The sequence below is a fragment of the Euprymna scolopes genome, chromosome 6, assembly GCF_053919585.1.
Source record: "Euprymna scolopes isolate OS-2025 chromosome 6, ASM5391958v1, whole genome shotgun sequence".
In the NCBI taxonomy this organism is placed as follows: Eukaryota; Metazoa; Mollusca; class Cephalopoda; order Sepiida; family Sepiolidae; genus Euprymna; species Euprymna scolopes.
The window spans coordinates 154662165-154689222 of record NC_136487.1 but is presented as its reverse complement, the minus strand read 5'-3'; the positions used below and the strand labels follow the sequence as shown (position 1 = coordinate 154689222).

At 32.3% G+C, this 27058-nt stretch overlaps 1 protein-coding gene across 11 annotated transcripts in view; it reads left to right on the top strand.

Annotated features, from left to right (window-relative positions):
• The window catches only part of LOC145278064 (uncharacterized), a 765737-nt gene that overhangs the window by 310166 nt on the left and 428513 nt on the right, over positions 1-27058 (top strand). For 4 of the 11 annotated variants that reach the window (XR_013868300.1, XR_013868299.1, XM_080130310.1 and 1 more), the window contains exons 1-2: positions 3990-4425; positions 12014-12063. Coding sequence is in view for 7 of the 11 variants with exons in the window: in XM_080130310.1 (XP_079986436.1) it covers positions 4356-4425; positions 12014-12063 (120 nt within the window). In the remaining 4 variants the exon portion in view is untranslated. Of the gene's footprint in view, positions 1-1667; positions 4426-12013; positions 12064-27058 lie in introns of those variants that run through there. The other 7 variants (XM_080130313.1, XM_080130306.1, XM_080130307.1 and 4 more) reach the window with 4 other exon arrangements.

Genomic DNA, 27058 nt, shown 5'->3' with positions numbered 1-27058 from the left:
ATTGATAGTGTTTACAGCTAGACGAGTGTTTCTTGTGAAAGTTTGGCGAGGGGGGACCATAGATTGAAGCTCAGTTGAACACTTTCCATGAAAATAACGATACATCAGAGACAAACTCGCAACATCTCTTCTGTGAGATAGAGGTTGTAAGGAGGAGAAAAGGACATCTCCTACGAGGCTACGAAGTCTATTTTGAACTCTATCAAGGCAGGACAAGTCCTTTCTAGCAGCTCCTGCCCAGATGTGGCAACAGTATTCCATCCTTGGACGTACCTGGCTCTTATATAGATAGAGAATAGCATCAGCAGTGAGATATCTACTGGATCGATAGAAAGATCCCACCATTTTTCCAGCGGCCTTGGCAACAGATTTGATATACGTGTTCCATTTAAGATCAGGAGTAATGGTCAAGCCCAGAAGCTTGTCAAAACTTGAGGCCTCCTGAAGACGAGAGCCATTCATTTCAATTGATGACAAATGTGGATTAAAATGTTGATGATGTAAAGAGAGAAGCTTGGTTCTAGATGCATTAAAAGTAACCAGCCACTCCTTTCCCCATTGTACTACATGCTCAAGATCAGAGGAGAGAGAATTGGAGAGTACTTGCTCGTTTACTGTCTTAGATGTGGTACCATAAATGGTAGTGTCGTCAGCATAAATGTCTACAAATGATGTAAGGATATGATTTGGAAGATCATTAATGTAGATCAGGAAAAGAGTTGGGCCCAGGATGGATCCCCGAGGGACACCGGCATTAATACTGTGAGCTTCTGATTTTTGCCCCTCAACTACTACTCTTATGAACCTATCAGAAAGAAATGATTTAATAATTGAGAAGACTTTTCCAGCTATACCATAGCTAGCGATCTTATGAAGTAAACCTTTATGCCATACCCTATCAAAGGCTTTAGATATGTCAAGAGCAATTGCCCTAGAAAGATTGCCACCGTCGAGAGATTTGCTAATCCTATGCGATATAACTGTAAGGACATCTGCTGTAGATCTAGCAGAACGGAAACCATATTGAGTGTCACTAAGAAGGTTATTTTTGTTGAGATGTTTGTTTACTTCTGTATTTAACACAGATTCTAGCAACTTACTCATGACGCACAGGAGACTTATTGGCCTGTACTGAGAGGGGGATGAGCGATCACCTGAATTCTTAAATACAGGGCATACTGATGAGATTTTCCAAGGAGATGGGAAACTATTCTCCTTAAGACAACGTTTAAACAGTTTTGTAAGTATGGGCGCTAGTTCAGGTTGAAGTTTTTTGAGTACTATAATTGAAATACCATCAGGGCCAGTTGCTTTACTGGAATCAAGGTTTTTGATTAGCTTGGCAACATCACGTACAGATATACGTATATCACATAGCGTGTTTTCTGATACAGGAGGAAATATTGGGGGTTGGCGGTCTTGGTCGCAAAGGGTAGAATTAGCTGCAAAGTTCTTGACAAAGAGTTTGGCTTTGTCTGATGCTGACGAGATTACCTCAGGTCCATTGATAATAGTTGGGATGGAGCACACGCTTCTGTTCAGGATTCTGTTTGCTATTTGCCAAAACTGGTGGGAACCAAGCCGCTGCTCAGCTACTTTGGACTTAACAGATTGAGCATACAACTCTCTTGCGTTCCTTATTACTTTCTTACAATGGTTGCTGGCAGTCCTGAAAACGGCTTTAGTTTCCATACATAGACAGACAGACAGACAAAGATAAAAATAGACAGACACACGGAGACATTTTCACTTTTATGCATATACTAGCAGTTCAGCTCGGCTCGGTAAAACAAAACAAAAAAAAAAACAAGTAAAGATTCAATGTTGTTTTAATTTGAAAACGTTTTGGAAAAACAAAAACAAACAAAAAAAAAGAAGATTGCTTTAATCCAAAAATGTTTCGGAAAAAAACAAAAAAAACAAAAAAACAACAACAACAACAAAAAAGATTCACTGTTGCTTTAATTGAAAAAATGTTTCGGAAAAACAACAACAAAAAAAAACAACAAAAAAGATTACATTGTTGCTTTAATTAAAAAAATGTTTCGGAAAAACAAAAGACAAAAAAACAAAAAAACAAAAAAGATTCAATGTTGCTTTAATTCGAAAAATTGTTTTAATTAAAAATATATTATCTTACGCAGACTTTTCAATAAATGTTTTTACAACTTTATATTGTTACATTTTTATACAATAAATGTTTCGGTTTTCAAATATTTTTCTGTTCGGAAAAAAAAAAGCAAGAAGAAATTGGAGTTATCGCCCATTAACACCGGTGCCGCCCGTGTAATGCAGAATTGCTGAAATTTAAGACGGATTTTTTTCACCCACGGGGGTAGCTTGCTCTCCTTCTCTTAGACCATTCGTACACGAATAAAGCACGCTTCGGTAGTTGATATTGTTTATATTGACAAGAAGATTTTTTTTCTATAGGCGAGGGCGTTAATATTAGGATTTTAGACATCTGAAAAAAAAAAGAACGTTAAAACTTCATTAGTTTCTTTACCTCTGAAAAATCTTAAAATTGTTTTATCAAAATTATATTTTTTAACGCAGACTTTTAAATAAATGTTTTTACAATTTATATATTGAAACATTTTTATACAATAAATGTTTTGGTTTTCAAATATTTGTTCGAAAAAAAAATCCATCTTGTTTGTTATTTATCTGCCGTGTTTATTGACCAAGAAGAAATTGGAGTTATCGTCCCTAACAATGTTTCATTTTTAGTCTCAAGAACTTGCATATCTAGTCACATTGGAAAGCTAGGATACAACGAAACAGTTGTCTGTGAATGCACTATAAACACATAGTTGTTTCAGTACTGTAGGACGGCGAATAAAAAGCTGTTCATAAATGAATAGAGCGCATTTCGGTAGTTGCTTGTCTAACCATTATGAAAAAAAGCCCCCCTTTTCTGTAAGCTTCTTCATAAACGAATAAAGCACACCTCGGCAGTTGATATTGTTTTCATTCCGTCATATATGATCGGGTACAAGTCATTTTTATTTAATTCTTAATTATTATCTCATTAAGTGAGTATTGAACGTTCAATCTCCAGAAAACAGTGATTAGAATTGATTTTGACCTAACACCTTTATCCATTGCGCCTCGTGTCTTTGTTCACGTCTGAGATGAAAATAGAAGTCCGAATAATAATCGAACCCATCGATCCTCATCTCTAAAAGCAAATGATGCTATTATTAGTAAATTTCATATTTTAATATTGTTTTCATCTAAAAAAAAAATCAATTTTCACCCCAAACAAGGCACAGTGCCACTCTGAAATAGGGGGCTACTATCTAGGGCATAAGTTGCAGGAATATTATGAAGGGAGGTGGGTAGCAAGATGTCTGTTCACATTACATTTGAACTTCTGCATGTCAGTACAGTTGGGAAAGCACGATCTCAGAAGGGAGTTCCAAAGTCCAGCAGTTCTAGGGAAGAAACTATTGGCGTAGAAGGCTTTCTTACACCTAGGGATCTTTACTGTGTAGAGGTAGGACTTAGCTGCTTGTCGGTTTTTTTTTTTCGGGGGTATTTACGTCGAGAGGGTATAAGTGCTTGTAGTTCGTCAGATCATTAACCATTAAAATACTCATAAATCAGGCAGAGAGATACAGCTTCCAAAACATACAATCTTTGAATTAAACGAGAATTCATTAAGGATTTAAAAGCCTTTTAAAATTCGTCAGTTTAAATGCTTCTAAATCCCTGCCAATTTTCGAAGTGTCTCGACATAACTGTCTCTCTATTTTTCAAATATTATTAAAATAGCTGGATTTCTTAGAAAGAAATCGAAATGCGTTATGGTTGATTTCATAATGAAATTAGTTTTTTTTTTAAATAGTATTTTTAAAATGCGTTTGAGTACTTTATTGTATTCTCTTTAAGATTTCAATAAATAAATGCTAACATTTAAATAAAAAAACAAAAATATTAAGTAACGCACGTAGAGAGAGAGAGAGAGAGAGAGAGAGAGAGAGAGAGAGAGAGACACACACACACACACACGCGCGCGCGCGCGCGTAACCACACAAGAATTGGTCAGAACTCTATCTTATATTAAGATGAAGTTAAAATGAATCGGTTATTCGTCCGTTTAATATAACTCGAAACTATCATATACGATCCTCTCATTTCAAATTATTTCGACTTTTGAAATCATATTTCTCCAAGGAAGAATTCCACCGTGGAATTTCCGTAGATTTTTGCTTGTTTTACTTATCACAAGAAATATTTCAATATTTATTTACGTTCTGTCGAATATCCAGGATTATACAATAAGAACTAAAATAAAATGGAAAGAAACCCGGAAGCCATTTTCTTATTGAAAATCTGACGTAAGTGCCCGGATGGAATTCCGGGTGGCAGTCGAGGTGGTAAGCGGCCTATTTCGTCATGGAGTCGGACACACGGACACAAGTAATATCGCGGATTGACTTAGATGCATCTTCATTTCATAACATCTTTCTTTTTTTTTTTCATTCGTTTTGTTTCTGTTCGCTATTCTTATTTCTTTTTTTTTTCTTTTTCTTTTCATCATTGATATCTTTCTTTAATGCTCTGTGAATTTCTTCCTTTTTTCCAGTATTTCTTTCTTTTCTAAATTCTGTCCTTTTTTCTTTAGTTTTTTTTTTCTTTCTCCTCACCATTTCTCTCTTCCTTTTTAGTGATGTATTTCTTCTTCTTCTTCTTCTTCTTCTTCTTCTTCTCCATTTATTTCCTTTTTTGCTTAACTTCCGTCCGGCATTCTTTCCTATTTTCAAACTTCTTTCTTTTTTCTTTCTTTTTTCTATTTCTACATTTCTTTTACTTTTCGTTATTTCTTATTTTATTTCCAATTTTCTGGCTTTTTTCTCTTCCTTCTTCGGAATTCCTTTCCTTTTTTTTAAATTTTTTATCTCTTTCGTCTTGATTTCCCATTTTTTCTTTCCTTTTTTTCTTTCTTTGTTTTAAACAATTATTTTCACATTCGTTCTTTCTATCTTTCTACAACTGCCCCATTTTTCCATATTTTTCATCCTGCATTCATTCTCTCCTTTTTCTTTATTTCCGTTATTTTCGTATCTCCTCATTTTTTTGTCCATCCTATATTCCGTGTTTCTTTTTCTTCTCCTTCTTTCTGGAATTTGCTTTTTTTTTTCTTTTTCAGTAGTTACTATATTTTTTTAATTCCATTTGTTTCTATTTCGAATAAACTGATATCGATAAAATATTTAATCCGGATCTATATTTATTTTTTCTTATTAGTACAAACAGAATGTGAGTAGTATCATTCCATACAGAAAATATTTTGCAACTGATACTCTTTTGCAACATATATTCTTTCAATAAATATCACGTTGTGCAACAAATTTAAACCCTCACATCAATAAAAATAAGATAAACTAAAATATGATTTTAAAAAGTTGGAAAACATAATTATTATATTAAATAAATAATATAATACTTTCTAGTCAATAAAAGGAATGAAAATTTAGGCTAGTAAGTATTCAGTACGGACTTATTCACGCTATTTTCTAAATTCGATAATTGAAATAACGCGTGTGAGATGAATATTAAAAATATATTAACAATCAATATATATATATATATATATATATATATATATATATATATATATATATATATATATATATATATACAGGGTGCCCAAAAAGTTTAGCTACATAATCTGCAAGATGCTTCCACAAAGTCTGGCTACATAATGTAGCCAGACTTTGTGGACACCCTATATATATATATATATATATATATATATATATATATATATATATATATATATATATATATATATATATATTAAATTTCAATTCACAATTTTTGAAGGTCCCGGATATGACCTTAAACTATATCCGATGGTGAGGCCCCAGTTTGCGAGCTTTGGGGAGTGTGGAGCCACACTTTAATTGCCATTCCTCCCAGGTCCACTCTGACCCGGAGTGGTAGTACCTGTTAGGGTCCCAACTATGGGTTGAGTAGAAACTGTCTTGAAAAAATTTACATATTCTATTAAAAAAATTTTCTTCAAAATAACTGGATTCGACATTAAATAACCTGAAAAGGGTTGATATGCCGTCGAGAAAAAAACCAAGCAACCAACTAACAACACAATTTTTGAAAACGCGTTTTTTTATTTTCTCATAAAAGTATATGTTAAGGATATGTTTTGTTAGCAAACAGTAAAAAATATATCTCTGTATTTTTTTAACGTGCAAACTCTTCAGACAATTCCATGGAGATAAAAAAAAACTTATTAAAACACAATTTTTGCAGGTTACAAACAGTCAAACACATCTTTTTAAAAAGGTTGAAAAAATCTTTTTAAAAAAGATGGAGACCAACAATGAAAATTACACTTTCAACTGTAAAGTTTGTGTCTGGATGGGTTTTTTTTTTGTTCGATGTAAAATTGTATGAAGAGTTTGGTACATACACAAATAAAGTGATAACATATTTTTACGGTTTGTTTAAGACTGCATACGAAACAGATTCGTAACATATATGTTTAACAAAAAATAAAAGCTTGCGAGTTTTCAAAAATTGTCAATTGAACTTTAATATACATATATATATATATATATTTATGCATATATATATTTATATATATATATATATTATATCTTGTGATATATATATATATATATATATATATATATATATATATATACCTACAAACACACACACACACACACACACACACACACATATATATATATATATATATATATATATGCCCTAAATATCATTACTATTGGAATATTTACAAGAAAAAAAACTAAAAGTGTATATATGTATATATATATATATATATATATATATATATATATAAATTACATTCACGTGTAATATCTATTCACGTGTAATCACCTTTTTCTTCACCATATTCCCCCTGCTTCACTTTTTTGTTATCAAGTAAGATCTTTGACTTACTTGTTGTTTCATCAAATACTTTTGTATGCAAAATCCGATCCCGCATTTTGCTAATTCCTACCCTATGATGAGAAGGAAAGTATTTCTTCGAAACTCCTCGGATTAAGGACTATCCACTTATCAAGTGTTTCCTTTTCAGATTAAATATGTTTTTAACTCTTTTTCAAAGTTATTTTTAACATGTTTTATTAACTGTTTGCTCGTATATATATATATATATATATATATATATATATATATATATATATATATATATATATATTTATGCATATATATATGTGGAAATATTTGTATATGTATATATATTTGTATATGTATATATATATATATATATATATATATATATATATGTGTGTGTGTGTGTGTGTGTGCTTGTGTGTGTGTTTGTGTGTATAATTATGATAACTTTATTTAATCACATAAATTAATATACGGAAATATAATTCTATGCGTAAATTTTTCAGTCTTTACTTTAACAGTGCTCAATATATAGGTAGAGCTAGGTAGTAAGTTATGAAAATATATATGGAATTAAGCTACACAGAATATTTCCCGTTTCATTCTCCTGGGAATTCTTCAGGCTTAAACATGATATATGTATATCCATGTATATATGTATACATAGTTATATGCATATATATGTGTATGTATGTATCTATGTGTGTATGTATATATATAGCCAGCAACAACTGTTGCTGGCTATCTTGCTCTTGCTTGTTGCTGGATCTCAACATTTTGAACCGAGAGAGAGACTTAACTGTCGTACAATACTAAGACTCTGTAACATCATATTTGTATAGCTACTCCCTCAGGCATTTGGGCTCATGGATTTTAAATATCTGAGGGAGTGGCACTCGTCTGACAAGACGTTGCAATCATCATATATATATATATATTTATATATTTAATTATTATAGTAAAAAAATAATTATATATACACACAGAGGTTGGACAAAATAATTTTACCTTAATTTATAGTTGTTGAAAATTGAAAAATGACTAAAATGGCTTCATGTTTCCAAGTCTTTGGCGAGTAGAAATGTGCCTGACCATTTCTGCAACTTCTCCTTTCAAACGCTGGTCATACTATATTATACTGGTTGTACTATATTATATGAATTGTGTAATAAAGAATGTGGTGGCTATTTAGAAGTAAACTTTATTGGTTTTTTATTCTTTTATTTTAATGTAGATGACCAAATTATATGAGAAGCCATAAGGAGATCGGGATCAGCCATATTGTTTTATATTTTGCTAAAAATTCAAAGGTGATGATTCGATTTTACTCCAGAGATTGTTTTTGTACTCAATATTATTAAAACTTTTTAATCGCTCAAAGTCGTAAGATTTAGTTTTCTTAAAAAACAAAATTACTTGATCAATTTACTTGAGGAAACGAATATGGTATTTTGGTATAACTCAGAACATATAATATAGTGCAATTAAATTATTTAGATATTACCTGTGTTGGAAAAGAGGGAGAAAAAAATGGTTTTCCTCTAAAAGACCTGCCCACATTCATTGAATAATTATGTTATCAAATATTAAATTTTTAAACTCATCTGAATGAGAAAAACTCGACATTATCGAGAAGAGCAAAAGCAATAAGATTTAATGAACGATAAAGAATAAAAGGGATATATAAATTTATGATATCAGAACAATGAGAAAAAGTGAAGGGAACAATTAGGAAAAGAAACTCTTTAGATCACGGAATTTCGAAGCTAAATGCTTCCCATAAGAAGAAGAGAAGGGCCAGCATTCTACTAAATACAAAATAAAGAAAAAAACTATATTAATGACATTTACAAATGAACTAAGAATAAATATTATATATATATATATATATATATATATATATATATATATATATATATATATATATATATATATATATATATCATTAATTAATTCCACAACGAGGCATATATATATATATTTATATATATATATTTATATATATATTTATATAAAACATTTTAATATATATATTAATATATATATATTAATATATATATATATACATACACACATATATGTATATATATATATATATATATATATATATATATATATATATATACTCCTCAGAATAATGTAATGCATGCAAATCCAGTAATTTTCGGTTTTACAAAATATTATTGGATGTAATATTTTATAAAGACAATCCCAGTTAATGGAAATTGCTCAATATACCGGATATAGCAAATAAATCATAATTTAGTAATTTAAATTTTACGATTTGAAACGGTTAAGTAATTAAATTTCAAATCTAGAATTTTATTATATTTAAAACATAGAATACATTTTAATAAGTGTATTTCCTTAACCCATGAGTGTTTTGTTTATTCATCAGCTCAGAGGAAATATATTAGCAAATATTATAAAAAAGACTATTCAGACAAATTCAAACATTATGTCGTTTGTAAATTTTCACAAAAATAGCCTTTCGTCAGACTTATTGAATGAAAGCACTTTAACAATGAAACATTATGGAATTCATTTCCCTGATAAGGAAAAGAAAACTAGCGAAAATATTTTACCTAAATCTCATCCTTGCAAAGTTTCTTTTACAGATTTATATATTTACCTATTTTCGTATCTCCATTTAAAAAAAATTTTCAAACAAATTATCATACAACCTTACCACTAATTACCTATGTCCACTTATTATGTTTTACCAATACTATTCCTTGATTTCTTAAATTAAATTTCTTTATTTAATTTAAATTATTTTTCTAATCCGAATTAATCAACTAAGTTATATTGTTGCGATTCTATGTTAGTTTCGTATCTGTAATTTGCTTTGTTTATTTACAAAAATATCGGCTAACCTATTTATGTGATTTAAGAAAAGTTTTTGTTTAAAACTTATTCAATAAGGAAAGAAAGTTTAACATTACTTTATACTTAGTTCATTCTCATTCTTTCTTTAAAATTAAGGATCTCAATCTAGTTTTTATTTTTTATTTTCTTTCGTTATTTTCTATTAAGATGTACGTGTACAGGATATTTTGGATGTAGAAAGGGAGGTGTCTCTGTACATTCGAAAATTTAAAGGTTTAGTTGAATTATAAGTTACCAAAATCCTAATATGTACCCATAACGTTGAAAGGGAGGTAACTCAAGCCGTTCGATATTTTAATGTTTATGCAGGGTTCTAAGTTTGGAAAATCCCTAATATGCATTTATGATTTATTTATTAATTAAAGAAAACCAATTAACTTATTAAAAATATAAGTTTTTAATGCTTCTCTTAACCATGATATTTATTTTACCTACGTTTGCCATCCAACCATAATTTTCTTAAAGTTATGTATGGCTTTAATTCAAATAATATCATTTCGGGAATTAAATTCTTAAATATGTATCTAATATTAATACATACCCCATTAATAAGTATTCTATCAATAATTATATTCTTTAGCTAAGGCTGTTTTTGCGAAAATTTTCAAACAACAGATTGTTTGAATTTGTCCCAATAGCCTTGAAACAATTGTTACTAACGATGAAATACACTATTTGTTGAATCAATCCATTCCTTGATGTGTTGGTTTCTTGTTAAAACAATATGTGAATGCTCAATTATGAAATATGATGATTTTGTAGCTTACAGTTTAAGTTATTTCTTTTTGGCTAATATATTATGGATATATGAACGATTACTGAATTTTCAATTATATAAACCCAGTAAAACTCGGAATACTATAAATAAGGCTATATATATATATATATATATATATATATATATATATATATATATATATATAGCCTTATTTATAGTATTCCGAATTTTATATTATGAATTTTATATATATATATATATATATATATATATATATAATAGCAAAAGTAACCGTCGTTGACTGAGTTAAAAAAAACAGCCTACAGAAAATGAACTACTTTGATTTGTGACAGTATGACAGGTTATGAAAATGAAGGGGTGTAAAGAGATAGCTTCGAATTTGGGGGTATCAAAACCAAAGCAAAATATGATGAAAGTAAAAATAAAATAGATAAACCCCATAATTTATTATATCATACCTGTTCACACTTAAACACTTATCACAATATTCTGTGGATCTATATTAAAAAAAAAACTTGTTGAACTTTTTGACATATTTCCATTCTATGGAGGTCAGATGCGAAAAATGCAATTTTATTATACCATCCCTATTTTAGTTAAAACATACTTATCAAAGTATTCTTATGTACATCTATATCAAAAACAGTTGTAAACGATTTTTTTTTTAAATTTTTAAATTTGTTATTTCCATACTTTGTGGACCAGGTGCGAACGCAGACCCCACAATTTTAATGAACCACCGTTCTGCCAGATCAAACATACCCATTCCTCTGTCTCGATACATCTTCTATCATCATATGTAATCAGTTTTTTAAAACAGTCAACCATATAGGAGCCTATTCGTGACCACACACACGCACACACACACATACACACACACATTCAGCTTTATATTATAATAATATATATACATATATATATACACGCACACACTCACACACACACACACACATACACACACACGCACACACACATGTATGTATGTTTGTATTTGGGGTGGATGGAGAGGGCTCCCGTAAGCCGTAGTGAAGGCAACCTTTCTAGGAGAAGCAAATCTCTGATATAAAAAAACCATAAAGCGGGAGACCAGTACCCGCATTAAGCTGGTCTGCAGTGTAATTTGTTGCTGGCTATCTTGCTCTTGCTTGTTGCTGGATCTCAACATTTTGAACCGAGAGAGAGACTTATCTGTCGTACAAAGCTAAGACTCTGTAACATCATCTGTGTATGGATACTCTCTCAGGCAATTGTCTATTAAAATGGTCTTGTGGCGATGGAAGTCATTTTTGGGCTCATGGACTTTAAGTGTCTGAGGGAGTGGCACTTGTCTGACAAGACGTTGCAATCATCATATATAAGGATGTTTTATTCAATTTTTATACACGTGGAGTCAATGATAAAAGTTATTTCTTTTCCTTTACCCATTTTCTCACAGAAGAAACGTTGCTAATCTTTCTCTACTCACAAGTTTCTCTTTATTTTCCATGGCAGGTGCTCGAATAAGCTTCAATCTTTGGTTCATATCCGTAATAACATTCTCGGTGAGTACTCGTTTTACTATCACCATGTACAAAAAATGTTCTTTTCTTACTATTTAATTATTTTATGCTCATTTGGACAATGCTTATTTCTAATCAAAAAACATGGTCGCTGATAAAAAAAAAAAAAAATACAAGATGTAAAAAACAAAAACAAACCCGCTCTATTCTCTTTTTTCTTTTCTTTTTTTTTTCAGAGGAGATATTTTTGAAACGCATTTCACTAAAGAGTAACTGACTGAACTTGAATCCTTATTAATGCAAGCGCGAGCTTCGTCCGCATGAGTGCAATCCGTTCACCTTTATCCAATTCTCATTCTTACAGAGAGAGACCTTGCGAGCCTATTTCTCGTCTATGGTTACTATTATGGTAGATGCTCTATTAAACTCCAATCTATGCCCCCCCCCTTTCCTGTAAAATATTCGTAACACTTGTCGCCCTACAACAACTGCCAACAATTTATTTCAATATACATATGTGCCTAAAACTAAGTTAAACCTCCATTAACATTCTTTCTTTCTTAAAGCTATCCGCCCGTGGAACACGATAATACGGAGCTGCTTCCCATCTGACTATAACATATTTGTTTTCAAGTCTAATATAAATAAATAAGAGCCGTCCTCTTATATGGTTAAACCCTACCCAAGTTCCACCATTACTGATCATCACAGTATTGTCTCACCGTGTACCTGACACCCATTAACCCTTATCCTTGTGTGGCTTATGGGCCTTGATATGTAGTGACCTTCAAGTAAAATATTTTTTTAATTTTTAAAAGGGAGTAAATCCGAATGCTTCAACGTTTCAGATTCTTCCGACTATATTAGGGGGCCTATTGGGAGAAGGGATCAGTAGATCCAAAGAACGTAAAAAAAAAAAAAAAAAAAAACTAAATCAAGAATTATGGTCTGATGATATTATTTAGTCCGATGCCACACAATAAACGAACGTTCTGTTATCTAAGAGAATGGCGTATGATGGATATGTCCGTGTGACTGAGCTTGACCCTGAGCGAGAAGCACATATTCTTCTTGTTGATATGTTCAGTCAAGTGACAGTGGGCCTTTTCACTGAGGAAAATCAAATTCAGCAATGCCGTTCAAATTTCAGAGAAAGGACAGCGGTTGGTGCCAGTGAATATGGCACCAAATAACGTACAAATGCTATCGAAATATTTTTTGTATTTTTGTTTTTTAATCAAGTACGATTCTAAATAAACTTCTTTATTACTCAGAACATATAAAGTGTCACTGAATTATTTAGATGAGGGGGGAGCGGAAAAATGATCTTAAACCAGCACATTTTTCCTCTCAGGAAACCTGTACACATGAAAGACTCGTATCTTGCTGACAACATGAAAACAACCTTTTGGTAGTATTTCAAATTTTATAGGTTTAAAACACCTACAATTGATGCAAAATCTATGAGATTTTTCTGTTATTTTGCCCAATCCATATATCATTCAAACACGATAATACAGTTCATAGATCACTTTCTCAGCTATATTGTGAAAAAAAACAAAAACATGTTCAAGTTTCGTTCAGTAAAACAAAAGTTATCATGAATTTTTTGGTCTTCAAAAGCGTAAAAAAAACGTAAGTAGGTGAGCGACGTTTTTATGACTAGTTTCCATAGCAATCACCTCGCTTCAGCGACTAGTGTTGCTACTAATTCAGTGCTGTCGCGAAAAGAGAAGTAACAAGTTAAACAGAGAGAATTAGACGAGAGCTGTACATTGTTATTACAAATGTGTATGTTATGTTTATGAGGGGGGGGGGGGGCAAAAAGGAAACTGAAATTAAACAAAGCAGAAGTTAATTTATTGGAAGCCTGGAAAAATCATGGGTTACAATAGAAAGATATTCTAGTAAAAATATAATAAATTTATAACCTAACATATTGCAGCATTAAGAATTTTTAAAAATTCAATTTAACATTATATAATCAATTCTTAATGCTGAAATATTTTAAGTTATAAATTTATTATATTTTTTACTAGAATATCTTGTCCTTTTCTTTTCCAGTTTTAACAACTAGTCCTTTACTTTTCCATGTTTAAGCTTAACCATATTACTTTTCATGCTCACATTTTTCTATTGCAACATAAGTTCCTGCTGAGCCTCCCTTTTATATAGTTAAACCATATCCAAGTTCCGCCACTACTAGTTATTTTTTTTCTTCTGTTTGTGAACTTTGGCTTTTTGAATTAGCTTTTAAATGTTTGGTTGTTTTTGCATTCGAAATGGTCTGTCAAAATTCACGGAGGTTTTTGGATTTGGAAAGAAATGTAAAAAAAAAAGAAGAAGATGAACCACTCTAATATTAATTATGTCAATGTGATAGTGGTATATATTCCATAGTCTTAAAAAAATATACGAAATACAGGTTGATCTCCCACACACCGAAAAAATCCAACTCATGGAATCGTTTACAAAATTTCTGAAATCCAACTATATTTTGTACAATTACGATGTGCATTAAATAAGCTTCCAGATTCGTTCGTATGAGCACTTTTATTTATAGTACTTACATGAAACTCAAGTCCCTTCGAAGTAATCTCCCTCGGATGTAATGCACTTGTTGTTCCGTTCCAACAACTTCTGGCAGGCCTCATGGGAGTCCTCTTGTGTGAATGTGTCAATGACCCTTGTCACAATCTCTATCATCTCCTCAATTTTCTCATAACAACAGCCTCTAAGGTAATCTTTGAACTGTCGAAAGATATGGATAACCAAAGTCACATAGAGCAAGGTCTGGACTATAGGGAGGGCGAGGAACTGTATTGATTCCCGACTTGGTCAAATAGTCTGTGATAAGGACGGAGCAGGTTTGCGACAAACTTCACGCAAACATTTTGCACATACAGTTCCTCGCGAATAATTGTTTGTACAGTTCCCAAACTGACATCAAACTGTGAACTTATCTCTATAGACACACGACGGTTCTTATCAATGAAGTTCTACATTTGGCCAATAAACTCTGGCGTTCTGGCTTCTCTATATCTCTCAGACCCCTCATCATCCTTCACAAACTCCCTGCTTACATTGAATTTCTGTTGCCACTCAAAAACTGATGCTCAATTCATACAAGATGGTCCAAAAGCAATCCGAAGCATTCCATACGTCTCAGCAGCATTTTTTTTCCAAGTTTCAAACAGAATTTTATTGCATATCGTTCTTCAAAGGTATCCTCATGTCCAAATTGCATTTTTGAAATTCATCAGCTTTAGTAGGGCGTATTCTAATTCCTGTTGTAGCTGTGCATATGAACCTGAAAGCAAAAACAAAAAAAAAAAAATTAAAAAAATAATAATAATTGTCAGTCATCTTATAAAAAATATATCAATAACATATTGAATTTTCGAGAGTCTACGTCAATTTTAAATACATTTAAAAAAAATGTCTGGAAACTTATTGAAAACACCTTGTATATACGTCGTTAAGAACGATCATCTTATCAGTAGCTTTGGTTCTGAATAGGCTTCACATTCACCGAACCTTAACCCCCTCCCATATTTTTAGCTGTGGTGTAATCTCAAAGAGAAATCTATATCAAAACTATCCCAGGACTATACTTGAGCTGAATCCATCGCAACAAAAATCACGACAATTCCAAGAGACAAGTGCATTTGCAAAGTTTTATCATCTCACAAGAAGAAAGGCCCACTTTATAAGACAGGTGCGTTCGAAATATATGTTTATTTTTAGAGCACAGTTGTACCATAATACTTGACGTTTAACTTTAATTAAAGTGATTATGTAAAAATAATTTCGTAAAATCAACTATTGCTTTTTTTAAGTTTGCACGTTCGAAATGAAAGTTTCTTTTTAGAGCACAATTGAGCCATGATACTTGGCTTTTGCATTTTAAACTTTAAGTGAAGCAATTGTTTGCAGATAATTTTATAAAACCAATGGTAGATTCTCTACAGTGCAATGATTAAAAAAAATGTGCGGTTTCCCTGATTTCAATGACAATAATAGCATGGGAGTTGGGAACAGTTGTTTATTTTCATTCAATCCCGGACAACGTTGTGTCTCCCAGCTAGTTTACATATATATAAAGTTGAGTTTTTTTCTGCTCACTCTGACATTGATATCACAAGCCTAATTTTTTCGTTTAAAAGTTATTTAAGTAAACTTTTTTATATACGAAATCATGGATATGCGAGCGACTACATGAAACTTAACAAATTTTCATATTCCTTTGAAAAACGAGTGTTAATTTAGTACTTATTTATTTTTATGGTTTCGTATTAGATGATTGAATTCTATTCATGAATAGTTTCTACAGTGTGTGTAGAATTTAAGATGAAAATGTTCGAGCACACGGAAATGTTTCTCTCTTTCTATATATAGTATATGTATCTTAGTATATATATATATATATATATATATATATATATATATATATATATATATGAAGAAATGATTAATAAAACATGTTAAAATACATCTTGAAAAAGAGTTAAAAACATATTTAATCTTAAAAAGGAAGCACAAGATAAGTGGATAGTCCTTAATCCGCGGAGTTTCGAAGAAATACTCTCCTTCTCATCAGAGGGCAGGAATTAGTAAAATGCGGGATCGGATTTTGCATGTAAAAGTATTTAGTGAAACTACAAGTAAGTCACAGATCTTACTTGGTTAAAAAAAAAAAAGGGTGAGGTAAGGGGAGTAGGAGGTAAAAGAAAAATGATAAAAAGATTTCACATGAATGGATAGTCCGGTGAAGGGTAAAAAATCCAAGAATGATAAAATCCAAACACGGTAGAATTAAAAATTTCCAATCCAACAGGTAAGTTCCAAATGGTCCAAAATGATACAAAAAAGCAGAATTCCTTGGAAAAAATCACAAATGGAATTGAATTCCAAATCATTAAAAGAAAAGTTCAAATGTGCACAGAAAAAAAAAAAGCACTGGAGAGAATATTTAAAACACGTCTGCCAAGGCCGGAGGAATCAAGTAAATTATATATATATATATATATATATATATATATATATATATATATATATTATTCTAATAAATAAAAGGCTATATGTCTGTCTGTCTATCTCCATATTTTCAAACTCTATCTCCTCCGAAACTAAAAGTCGCAAATCGGCGGTAGAGGCCTCAAATGATTGGAATTTTTATGAACTATTCTTTTATAGGCCTTTAGCCGTTAAAATAGTTTTTAAGGGATCAAAAGGGTTAACATTGAAAAATCGTTATAAATTTGATGCATTCATCTTCATTTATTTTTAATTTTTAATCTGTTCATACGTTGGTACACTGGTAACGTCACGTTGGTACACTGGTAACGTCACCAGCTTTGAATGCTAAAGTTTTGCTCACGGTTTCGATTCTAGCTGATGGCACCCAAATACTTTTTAATCACGACTCTATATATAATAATACATACAACATTTAGACAAATAAAATATCATATTTAAGCGTAATTTACGACTGAGCAAAGCCGAGTATCCCCCGCTTATATATATATATATATATATATATATATGAGAGAGAGAGAGAGAGAGAGAGAGAGAGGGAGAGAAAGAGGGGGGACAGAGACATGACAGAAAAGAATAGGCACCCATAGAAACAAATAATTTATAGAAGAAAATGAAAAATAAATGGCCACAAATTTAATAACTAATACTTGGTTTATATTCCCTTTGCTGTTTTAATGCTAGGACCCTCCTAAGCATGCCATTGATCAGTTGACCAATATCATCTTGAGGAATTTATTGCCATGTCTGACGCAATAATGCTTAAAGTTCAGACTTAGAAGATGGCTTCTTTTTCTTTTTGCGAAGGTTCCGGTCTCATATGCCTGAAAGGTTTTCAATTGGGTTCATATCCGAAGACTTAGTTTGCTATGAAAATTTATAAATCCGATTTTGGCTCAATCAATGTTCTGTCGCCTTAGCAGAGTGACAAGGAGCTCCGTCTTCCATAAATAGGAAGTTAACTTGGTTCATTTTACAACTTGAGAATATTGGAAGGAGTCCTTCTTGTAATATTGAAACATATTTAACAGAATTGATTTTTACTTCGCACTCCGCCAAGTCTGAGCGATCATCATTCCGAATTGCACCTTATACCATAACTGACAATCGTCCATGTTTCATCCTGCAGTGTTTTAAAATCACTTTTGATAAGGGAACTTCCATACCAATATCCTTCCACTGTCGGGAAATCATGCAAATCGTGACTCATCAGAGAAAACGACAATTGTTTAAAAGGTCATAGATGTCTATACAATCTAAAGAGCCCAATGTTTTCTTTTGCGCTTGATATTGGCAGAGCAAAACAGAGGTTTCATTTTCGCAGCTCTACCATAGTAGCCCAGCTTGTGAAGATACCTGACAGCTGTTCTCGGACTGAAACCAGCTTGTGTTGCAATGTCAAAGACTTTGTACTAAGGATACTCTTCAACATTTCTTTTTACAATTCGCAGGGTTCTTTTAGAAGACCCCAGGAATGATCTGGATGAGATTTTGTGCACTCGTTGTCCTCTCTTGTGAATTGTCCAATCACTCTATTAACAGTAGAAAGGGGTTTTGAAAAATTCCCTTCTATTTTGCGTTGACTAAGACCAACTTCATGTTTACTTTCGATTCGTCATTGACGAAATTCTTATTGGTCTGATGCTTCTTTGGTTCCTGGCACATTTTAATGTTGTTAGATGCAACTTTAATGAGATACTCTTAAGTGATTTCAGCACCATTCTTATCTGTAAATATAAATAAGTACATATTAATCTTAGAAATATATTTCTCTTAGTGTTTATTCTTTTCTGTCATGTATGTATATATATATATATATATATATATATATATATATATATATATATATATATATATATATATATGTGTGTGTTGTTTTTAAAATATAATTATCCACTGACACGGGTTTCGTCGTCTACGACTCATCAGAGTGGCTGAATCTAGCGAGATTCGTAGACGACATACGTGTCAGTGGATAATTATATTTTAAAAACAATACATACGCCGCTCCCCATTTTGGGGAACCAAATTGGTCAGAGAGAAAATTATTCCCTACTCGCATTTAGGTAAAAGTGCACTTTCGTATAAATAATTGAATTGATTCAAAAAGTATCGCTAACAAAACCAAATAAACAACATCTCTCTTTCTCTCTCTCTCTCTCTCTCTCTCTCTCTCTCTATATATATATATATATATATATATATATATATATATATATATATATATATATATATATATAAGTGACTTTGTTGGTGTGTGTGTGAAACGCCTCTACCAAACTCTTCTCTTAACATTTGGCCTGTACATGTGAAAGTTGATATATAATATTTGTACCTGTAGTACTCTGTCAATTTGGTTTTAAAATCGCTGCAAAGAGGTCAACATTAAACAAACAAAAAAACGCATTGACCATGGCCTGGCATTAGTTGACGATGCCCGTCTTTTTCTGCACGTGCGCCAATTAAAATGTTTAGGTTTAACACCGTTATTTTAAATTAATACGAAATCTGCATGAATTAACATATAATATTTAAACCTATTTTGCGACCAAGCAACGCCGAGCGACTGCTAGTATTATTAAAATGGCAGATATGAGTGTGTATGGGTGTCCCATTGTCAGAGACGTAAAGGCAGAGCGGAAGAGAACGAATGGTTTGAGAAAAAGATAGGAAAGTGGATAGCCAGGGATAGAACGTCAGAAGCCTTAATAGAAATGGGTTACACTTTTGCCCCAGGCAACGATGGGTAGCCTTTCTAGTAATAAATAAATAATGAACAATATAAAGCAAATACGAACGAAATCTTTAAATGGTAGTGGTGGCGACAGTGACGGGGGTATTTTTTGTTAAAATGTCACCCTGATTGTTTCGTGGGTCGTGGCTTCTTCTCATAGACACGGTCAGGTAGGCAGACAGCATTCCCGTGTGATAAGATTTAACGGTCTGAGCATGGATGTGATAGTAGGGTGTCCCTGGAGGGAGAGAGGAGGTCGAAATTACGCCGTAAGTGGGTAGGGTTGAGGAGTCGGGAAGACCGGATGGGGTGAGTTTAATGGTTACACGATTGACAAAAGTTCTGATACGTGAGGAGGCAAGGGTTTACAAAAAAGATTTAAAATAAATAAATAAATAAATAAAAAATGGCGGGAATAAGGTGTAAGTGAGGGGAACTTTTGAAAAAGGGCGGGAAATGGGAAATTATAGAAAATCCGACGAGAAGAAAAAAAAAGGATGAAAAAAGAAAGAGAAAAGAAAAAAAGAAAAAGGAAACTAAAATAATGAAGGAAAGTTTAATTCGTAGATAAAAGAAGACAGAAAAGAGGCTTTATAGAGAGTATAAAAAAAAGAAATAAAGAAAAAAATTAGAGCAAACGTTTTCAAAATAAAGAAACTGCTGCGGTTGTTCTGTTTTACGGCATATCAACCCTTTTCGGATTATTTAATGCCGAATTCAGTTATTTTAGACACAATTTTCATGGTCCATATTCTTTATATCTTCAAATATTATTAATGTTCTTTCGTTTGATTGTTGCTTTGTTTTTGACTTTGCAGAACATGATTGAGTTTTGCAAATGATGATGATACTTCCGTCGACGTGTGAGGTCCACCAGAACAACTATAGTAGAATTCCGTGACACGATGGCCGTAGGATACAGTTTTTTCAGGTTACGTTGTGAAATATGATGTTTTTCCGGCCCCTCCTTGCGGTATTTGCCCCGCCTTATGGTGTTATTTCTAATGTTATTTGATTATATGCAGGGGTATTATATACTGTACTGTATTTTGTTACTAATTTTTAATGCCGCATCCGGGTTTCTATTGTACATTGTTTAGAAATCCACACAAATGATTTGTTTATAGTGATGAAGGCTTTATGCAGTACCAACAAGACTTCCGTGAAATGGCTGCCACAAAACAGAACATACAGTAGATATCAGATTTTACGCCACAGTTTTCTTTTTCCTACATGTATGTCTTGATAAAAAAAAATTGAGGGTGCACATCTCCTAGTGATTAAACGCGCCCCCACATACAAACCTGGAAATGTCTACGTATCGGCCCAGTAGATATAGCAGCTAGTATTTCCAAATGGTCACTTATCTGGTGCTGGACATGTTCATAGTTGCTTAACTTCGGTGAGCTGTCGAGTATCGATGTGTGAACGTGATTATACCATTCAAATGCTAAAAATAATAAGTAATAATATCAATTAGCAGCGCTCGTGGAAATTCCACGATAGTTAATTTTTTTTTTAAACACATCTATGTATCTATAAAAGTAAAATGGTGTGTGTGTGTGTGTGTGTGTGTGTGTGTGTGTGTCTGTGTGTGTACATTTCGCTACCAAATTACTCTGTCAATTTTCAGCCTACAGATTTGACATAAAGAGCATTGAGCTTAGGGAAAATCTTTTAAAACGGTTTTCAGCCAAGAATTTGGCTGTCAAGAGGTAAACTTCAACAATTTGACCTTTGAAAACTCTACCAAACTCCTCCGCCAATTTTGGGTCTAAACACTTGAATTTTTAGATGTCAATTACTTGGACATGGGTCAACCTTTTAAATTTGATTAAAGCCCAAAACAATAAATGTTAAGATGTCAAAATTGGTGTCAAAGTTTTACAAAATTGGACCTATGCGGTCTCTACCAAATATTATATATATATATATATATATATATATATATATATATATATATATATATATATATATATATAAACACATTCGTGTCTACCGAGGTGAGTAATGGAATAAAGGTGATATATGTGTGTCCCAGGGCATGGTTTTCTTTCAGGAAAGGGGTGTGTGGTATAATTTATGGGTCTGGTATGTGCAGTACTTGGCATGTCTTGCCAGGTGCGAGCAGTCAGCCGCATTTAAGGCACCTGTTCTCGATACCAAGCCGTGTTGGATAAGCCAAACATACGGACACAATTGTACACAGTTTCACAGTCAGGTTAACTACAAGTTATAAAAGCGATTTCGACAATGATGTATATGTGACACTATGACGACAAAGCTGTACGAGAGACATTCTAAAAGTAATGCCTCCTAATTTTTATTCCGCTTGAATGAATAAAAGAGGATTGCAAATTGAATTGTTATGATGAATGAACATATGCATGGATAAGTTGAAAGTCTCATCTCTCTGTTGCAGATATTAACAGTGTGAGATTCTAAGAAAATATCTCATGTCATAAACGTGCCTCAGAAGCAGAGATGCGTCATTGAATTCATTTGTGCAGAAAAAAAATTGAACCGATCAATATTAATCAGCAACTGTTGAACGTTTACGAAGTCTATGGCAGTTGATGCCAGCGCAGTAGGTAATGGGTTTGTCGATTTCAGAATGGCGACACAGATATGGGTGAAAAAAAAACCCACTCCGGACTTTTTCGAACGAAGTATCAAAAGAGGCATAAAAAAATTGCATTGCGAATGATGGTGATTATGTATGAAATAAATTTTGGGGCACAAAAAACATTGCTTGTTTTAATGGTTCCACTTGCATCTTTGTAACACTTTAATGTTTTTGTTTTTTAGTTAAAATGTAGGAGGCCTTACTTTGAGACGGCCTTCCTGTATTTCAGCGACTGTATCTTCGAGGGTATAGAAGGTATAGTTGATCAAATTGCTTACAGAACCAAAAGGATAGCATTTAAATCGTCAGAGTGCTAAATATATATATCTATAAAAAGTGAAAATATTTGTCTGTCTGTGTGCCTGTCTGTGTACATTTCCCTACCAAATAACTCTATCAATTTTCGGTCGAGAGACCCAAGATTTGACATAAGAGGTATTGAGTTGTGGGAAAATCGTTTTAATCCGTTTTCGGCTAGAAATTTGGCTGTCAAAAAGTCAAAGTTCGACGATTTGACCTTTGAAAACTCTACCTAACTGGGTCTAAACACTTGAAATTTAAAATGTAGGTTACTTGGACATGGATCTAACTTGATAATTTGATTTAAGCCCCGATAAATAAATGTAAAGGGTTCAAAATCGAGGTCAACATTTAAAAAATTGACTTTTGCGGTATCTACCAAATTACTAAGCCAATTTCTGGTCTAAACATTTGAAATTTTAGATGAAGGGAATTCAGAGATAGGACAAGCTTTGCAATTGGTTTGAGTCGAAAATTTGATGTCAAAGTTCAAAAGATTTTACCTTTGCGGTGTCCAGCAAATTTTGGGTCTAAACATTTGGAATTGTATATAACAAATATTCAGACAAGAATTTTAATATGTTTTGGGGTATGGATTTCGCTTCCAAAAGGTCAAAGTTTACAGAGTTGACCTTTGCAGATTCTACCAAACCACTCCGCCAATTTTGCGTCTAAACACTATAAATTTTAAATGTAAGCAACTTGGACATTGATCAACCATTTTATTTTAATTTGAAACCAAAACAATAAATGTTAAGAGGTCAAAATTGGGGTAAAAGTTTAAAAAAAATTTACCTCTGCTGTCTATAATTTTTGTTCTAAACATTTGAAATTGTACATAAAAGTATATTCACACAAATGGACAAGTTATGAACAGTACAAAGGGCTCAAGCAAAACCGGGCAGAAATGCCAGTAGTAAATAAGGTTAGTTTTGAGATTAATAGTGAATTAATAGGAAATGATTTTGGGTTTGAGATTAATAGTGAATAAAGAGTAATTAAGTTTAGAGTTTAAAGTAATATTAAATAAGTAGCAAATAATTTTGGGTTTGAGATTAATAGTGAATTAATAGTAGATACGTTTGGAGTTGGGAAAATAGTAACTAAATAGCAAATAATATTGGGTTTGAGGATTAATAGTGAATTATTTGTAAACATGTTTGGATTTGAGAACAATAGTAAATTAATTGCAAATAATTTTGGGTTTGAGATTAATAGTGAATTAATCTATCTATCTATCTATCTATCTATCTATCTATCTATCTATCTATCTATCTATCTATCTGTAAAGGTAAAAAGGTATGTGTATGTGTATGTGTACGTTTCCCTACCAAATAATTCTGTCAATTTTCAGTCTAGAGACTCGAGATTTGACATAAGGGATATTGAAATTTGGGAAAATCTTTGTAATCGGTTTTCGGCCAGAAATTTCGCTGTCGAGGGGTCAAAGTTCAACGATTTTATTTTTGAAACCTTTACCAAACTCCTCCGCCAATTTTGGGTCTAAACACTTGAATTTTTAAATGTATGTTACTTTGACATCGATCAAACATTTTAATTTGATTAGAGCCCTCAATTTGATTGGATCCCCAAGAGTTAAGGGATCAAAATGTGGGTCAAAATTTTTTAAAAATTGATCTCTGCGGTCTCTACCAAATTACTCAGCCAATTTCTGGTCTGAACATTTGAAATTTTGCACAAAGTGTATTCAGAGATAGAACAGCCTTTTTAATCGGTTTGTGTCAAAAATTTTAGCTGCCAAGGGGGCAATTAAATTAATAGCAAATAATTTTGGGTTTAAGATTATTAGTAAATTAAGAGTAAATAAGTTTGGAGTCGAGAACAATAGTAAATAAGAAGCAAATAATTTTGGGTTTGAGATTAATTGAGAAGAAATAGTAAATAGGTTTTTATTTGAGAGTAATAGTAATTTAATAGCAAATAATTTTGGGTTTGAGACTAATAGAGAATTATTAGTAAATAAGTTTGAACTTGAGAGCAATAGTAAATCAATAGCAAATAATTTTCAGTTTCAGTAGTGAATTAATAGTAAATAAGTTTTGATTTAAGAGTAATAGTAAATTTGTATAAAATAATTTTGGGTTTCAGATTAATCGTGAATAATTCGTAAATAAGTCTGGAGTTGGGAACAATAATAAATTAATAGCAAATATTTTATAGGCTTGAGATTAATAGTGAATTAATATTTAATAAATGTGGAGTTGAGTACAATAGTAAATTAATAGCAAATAATTTTGTGTTTGAGATTAATAGTGAATTAATCTATATACTATCTATCTATATATTATATATATAAACGTGAACGTGTCTGTATATCTGTGTGTCTGTGTGTCTCTGTACGTGTATGTACATTTCCCTAGGCAGGAGCTCTGTCAATTTTAAGTCTACAGACTCGAAATTTTATATACAGGGTACTGAGATTTGGGAAAATCTATGTGATCCGTTTTCGGCCAGAAATTTGGCTGTTAAGGGGTCAAAGTTCAACGATGTCACCTTTGAGAACTCTACAAACCTCCTCCGACAATTTGAGGTGTAAACACTTGAAATGTTAGATATAGATTCCTTGGACATGGATCTAACTTAGTAACTTGATTTGAGCCCAACACAATAAATGTTAAGGGTTCATAATAAGGGTCGAATTAAAAAAAAAATTGACCTCTGCGATCTCTATCAAATTACTCAGACAATGTGTGGTCTAAACATTTGAAATTTGAGATAAAGTGTATTCAGAGATAGGGCAAGCTTTTTCATCGGTTTGGTCGAAAATGTTTAGTTACCAATATATAAATGTATGTATGCATGCTTGCATGTCTGCCTAAAACTTTCGACAGAGGCGACGGATTTTACCAAGATCAGTATCGTTTTAAAATCCGACCTTTCAGACGACAAATATCGAAAAATTGGCTAAAAACATTAACATCTTCACCTTCAAATGGGAACTTTTCTACAGGGGGCAGTGGCTTTTCTCACCGATATTTTTAAAAGTCATCCTTTCCTTTCGATTGTCTAGCCTTAATTTAAAAAATGTCACTTCGGGTTTGGCGGTCGGCGTAACAGCATAGACGTCAGGTTTTTCCCCCGTTCTTTTCCTCATTCGCGGTACGGGTTCGAGCCTGCCTTCCTACTACCACTTATTTATTTATTTTTGCTCAACATACACATCCAAACACCCGGACAACGCCGGGCTGAAATGCTAGTATATCTATAAAAGTAAAAATATCTGTTTGTGTGTGTGCCTGTGTACATTTCCATGCACAATAACTCTGTCAATTTTAAGTCTACAGACTCGAAATTTGATATACAGGGTACTGAGATGTGGAAAAATGTTTGTAATCCATTTTCGGCCAGAAGTTTGGCTGTTAAGGTGTCAAAGTTCAACGATTTGTCCTTTGAGAACTCTACCAAACTCCTCCAACAATTTTGGGTCTAAACACTTGGAATTTTAGATATAGGTTCCTAACTTAATAACTTGATGTGAGCACAAAACAATAAATGTTAATGGGTCATACTAGGGGTCAAATTAAAAAAAAATTACCGCCTCGGTCTCTACCAAATTACTCAGACAACATCTGATCTAAACATTTGAAATTTAACATAAAGTGTATTCAGAGATAGGGCAAGCTTTTTAATCGGTTTGGGTCGAAAATTTCTTCACCTTCAACTGGGGACTTTTCTACAGGGGGGTCGCTTTTTTCGCCGATATTTTTGAAAGTCATCCTCTCCTTTTGATTGTTTAGCCTTAATTAAAACTTACGTCACTTCCGGTTTGGTGGTGGTTTTTTTTCCCCGTTTTTTCTTCCTTTGCGGTACGGGTTCGAGCCTGCCTTATTACTACCACTTTTTTTTTGCTCAACACACACATCCAAACCCCCGGGCACCGCCGAGCTGAAATGCTAGTATATATTAAAATAATATTGTCTGTGTGTTTGTACACATCTCCCTAGCACACTATTCTGTTAAATTGAAGTCTGCAGACTCGGGATTAAACAAAAGGGTTATTGAGATATTGGAAAATCTTATTAAACGGTTTTTGGCCATAAATTTTGTTGTTACGGAGTCAAAGTTCAACGATTTGAGCTTTGAAAACTTTACCAAACTCCTCCGCCAATTTTTGGTCCAAACACTAGAAATTTTAAATGTAGGTTACCTGTACATGAGTACAAACTTCTTAACATATATATATATATATATATATATATATATATATATATATATATATATATAGCTATTTTATATAGCTATTTTATTCATCCAGCCTTGACAGACGTGTTTAAAATTTTATCTCCAGTGCTTTTCTTTTAATGATTTGGAATTCATTC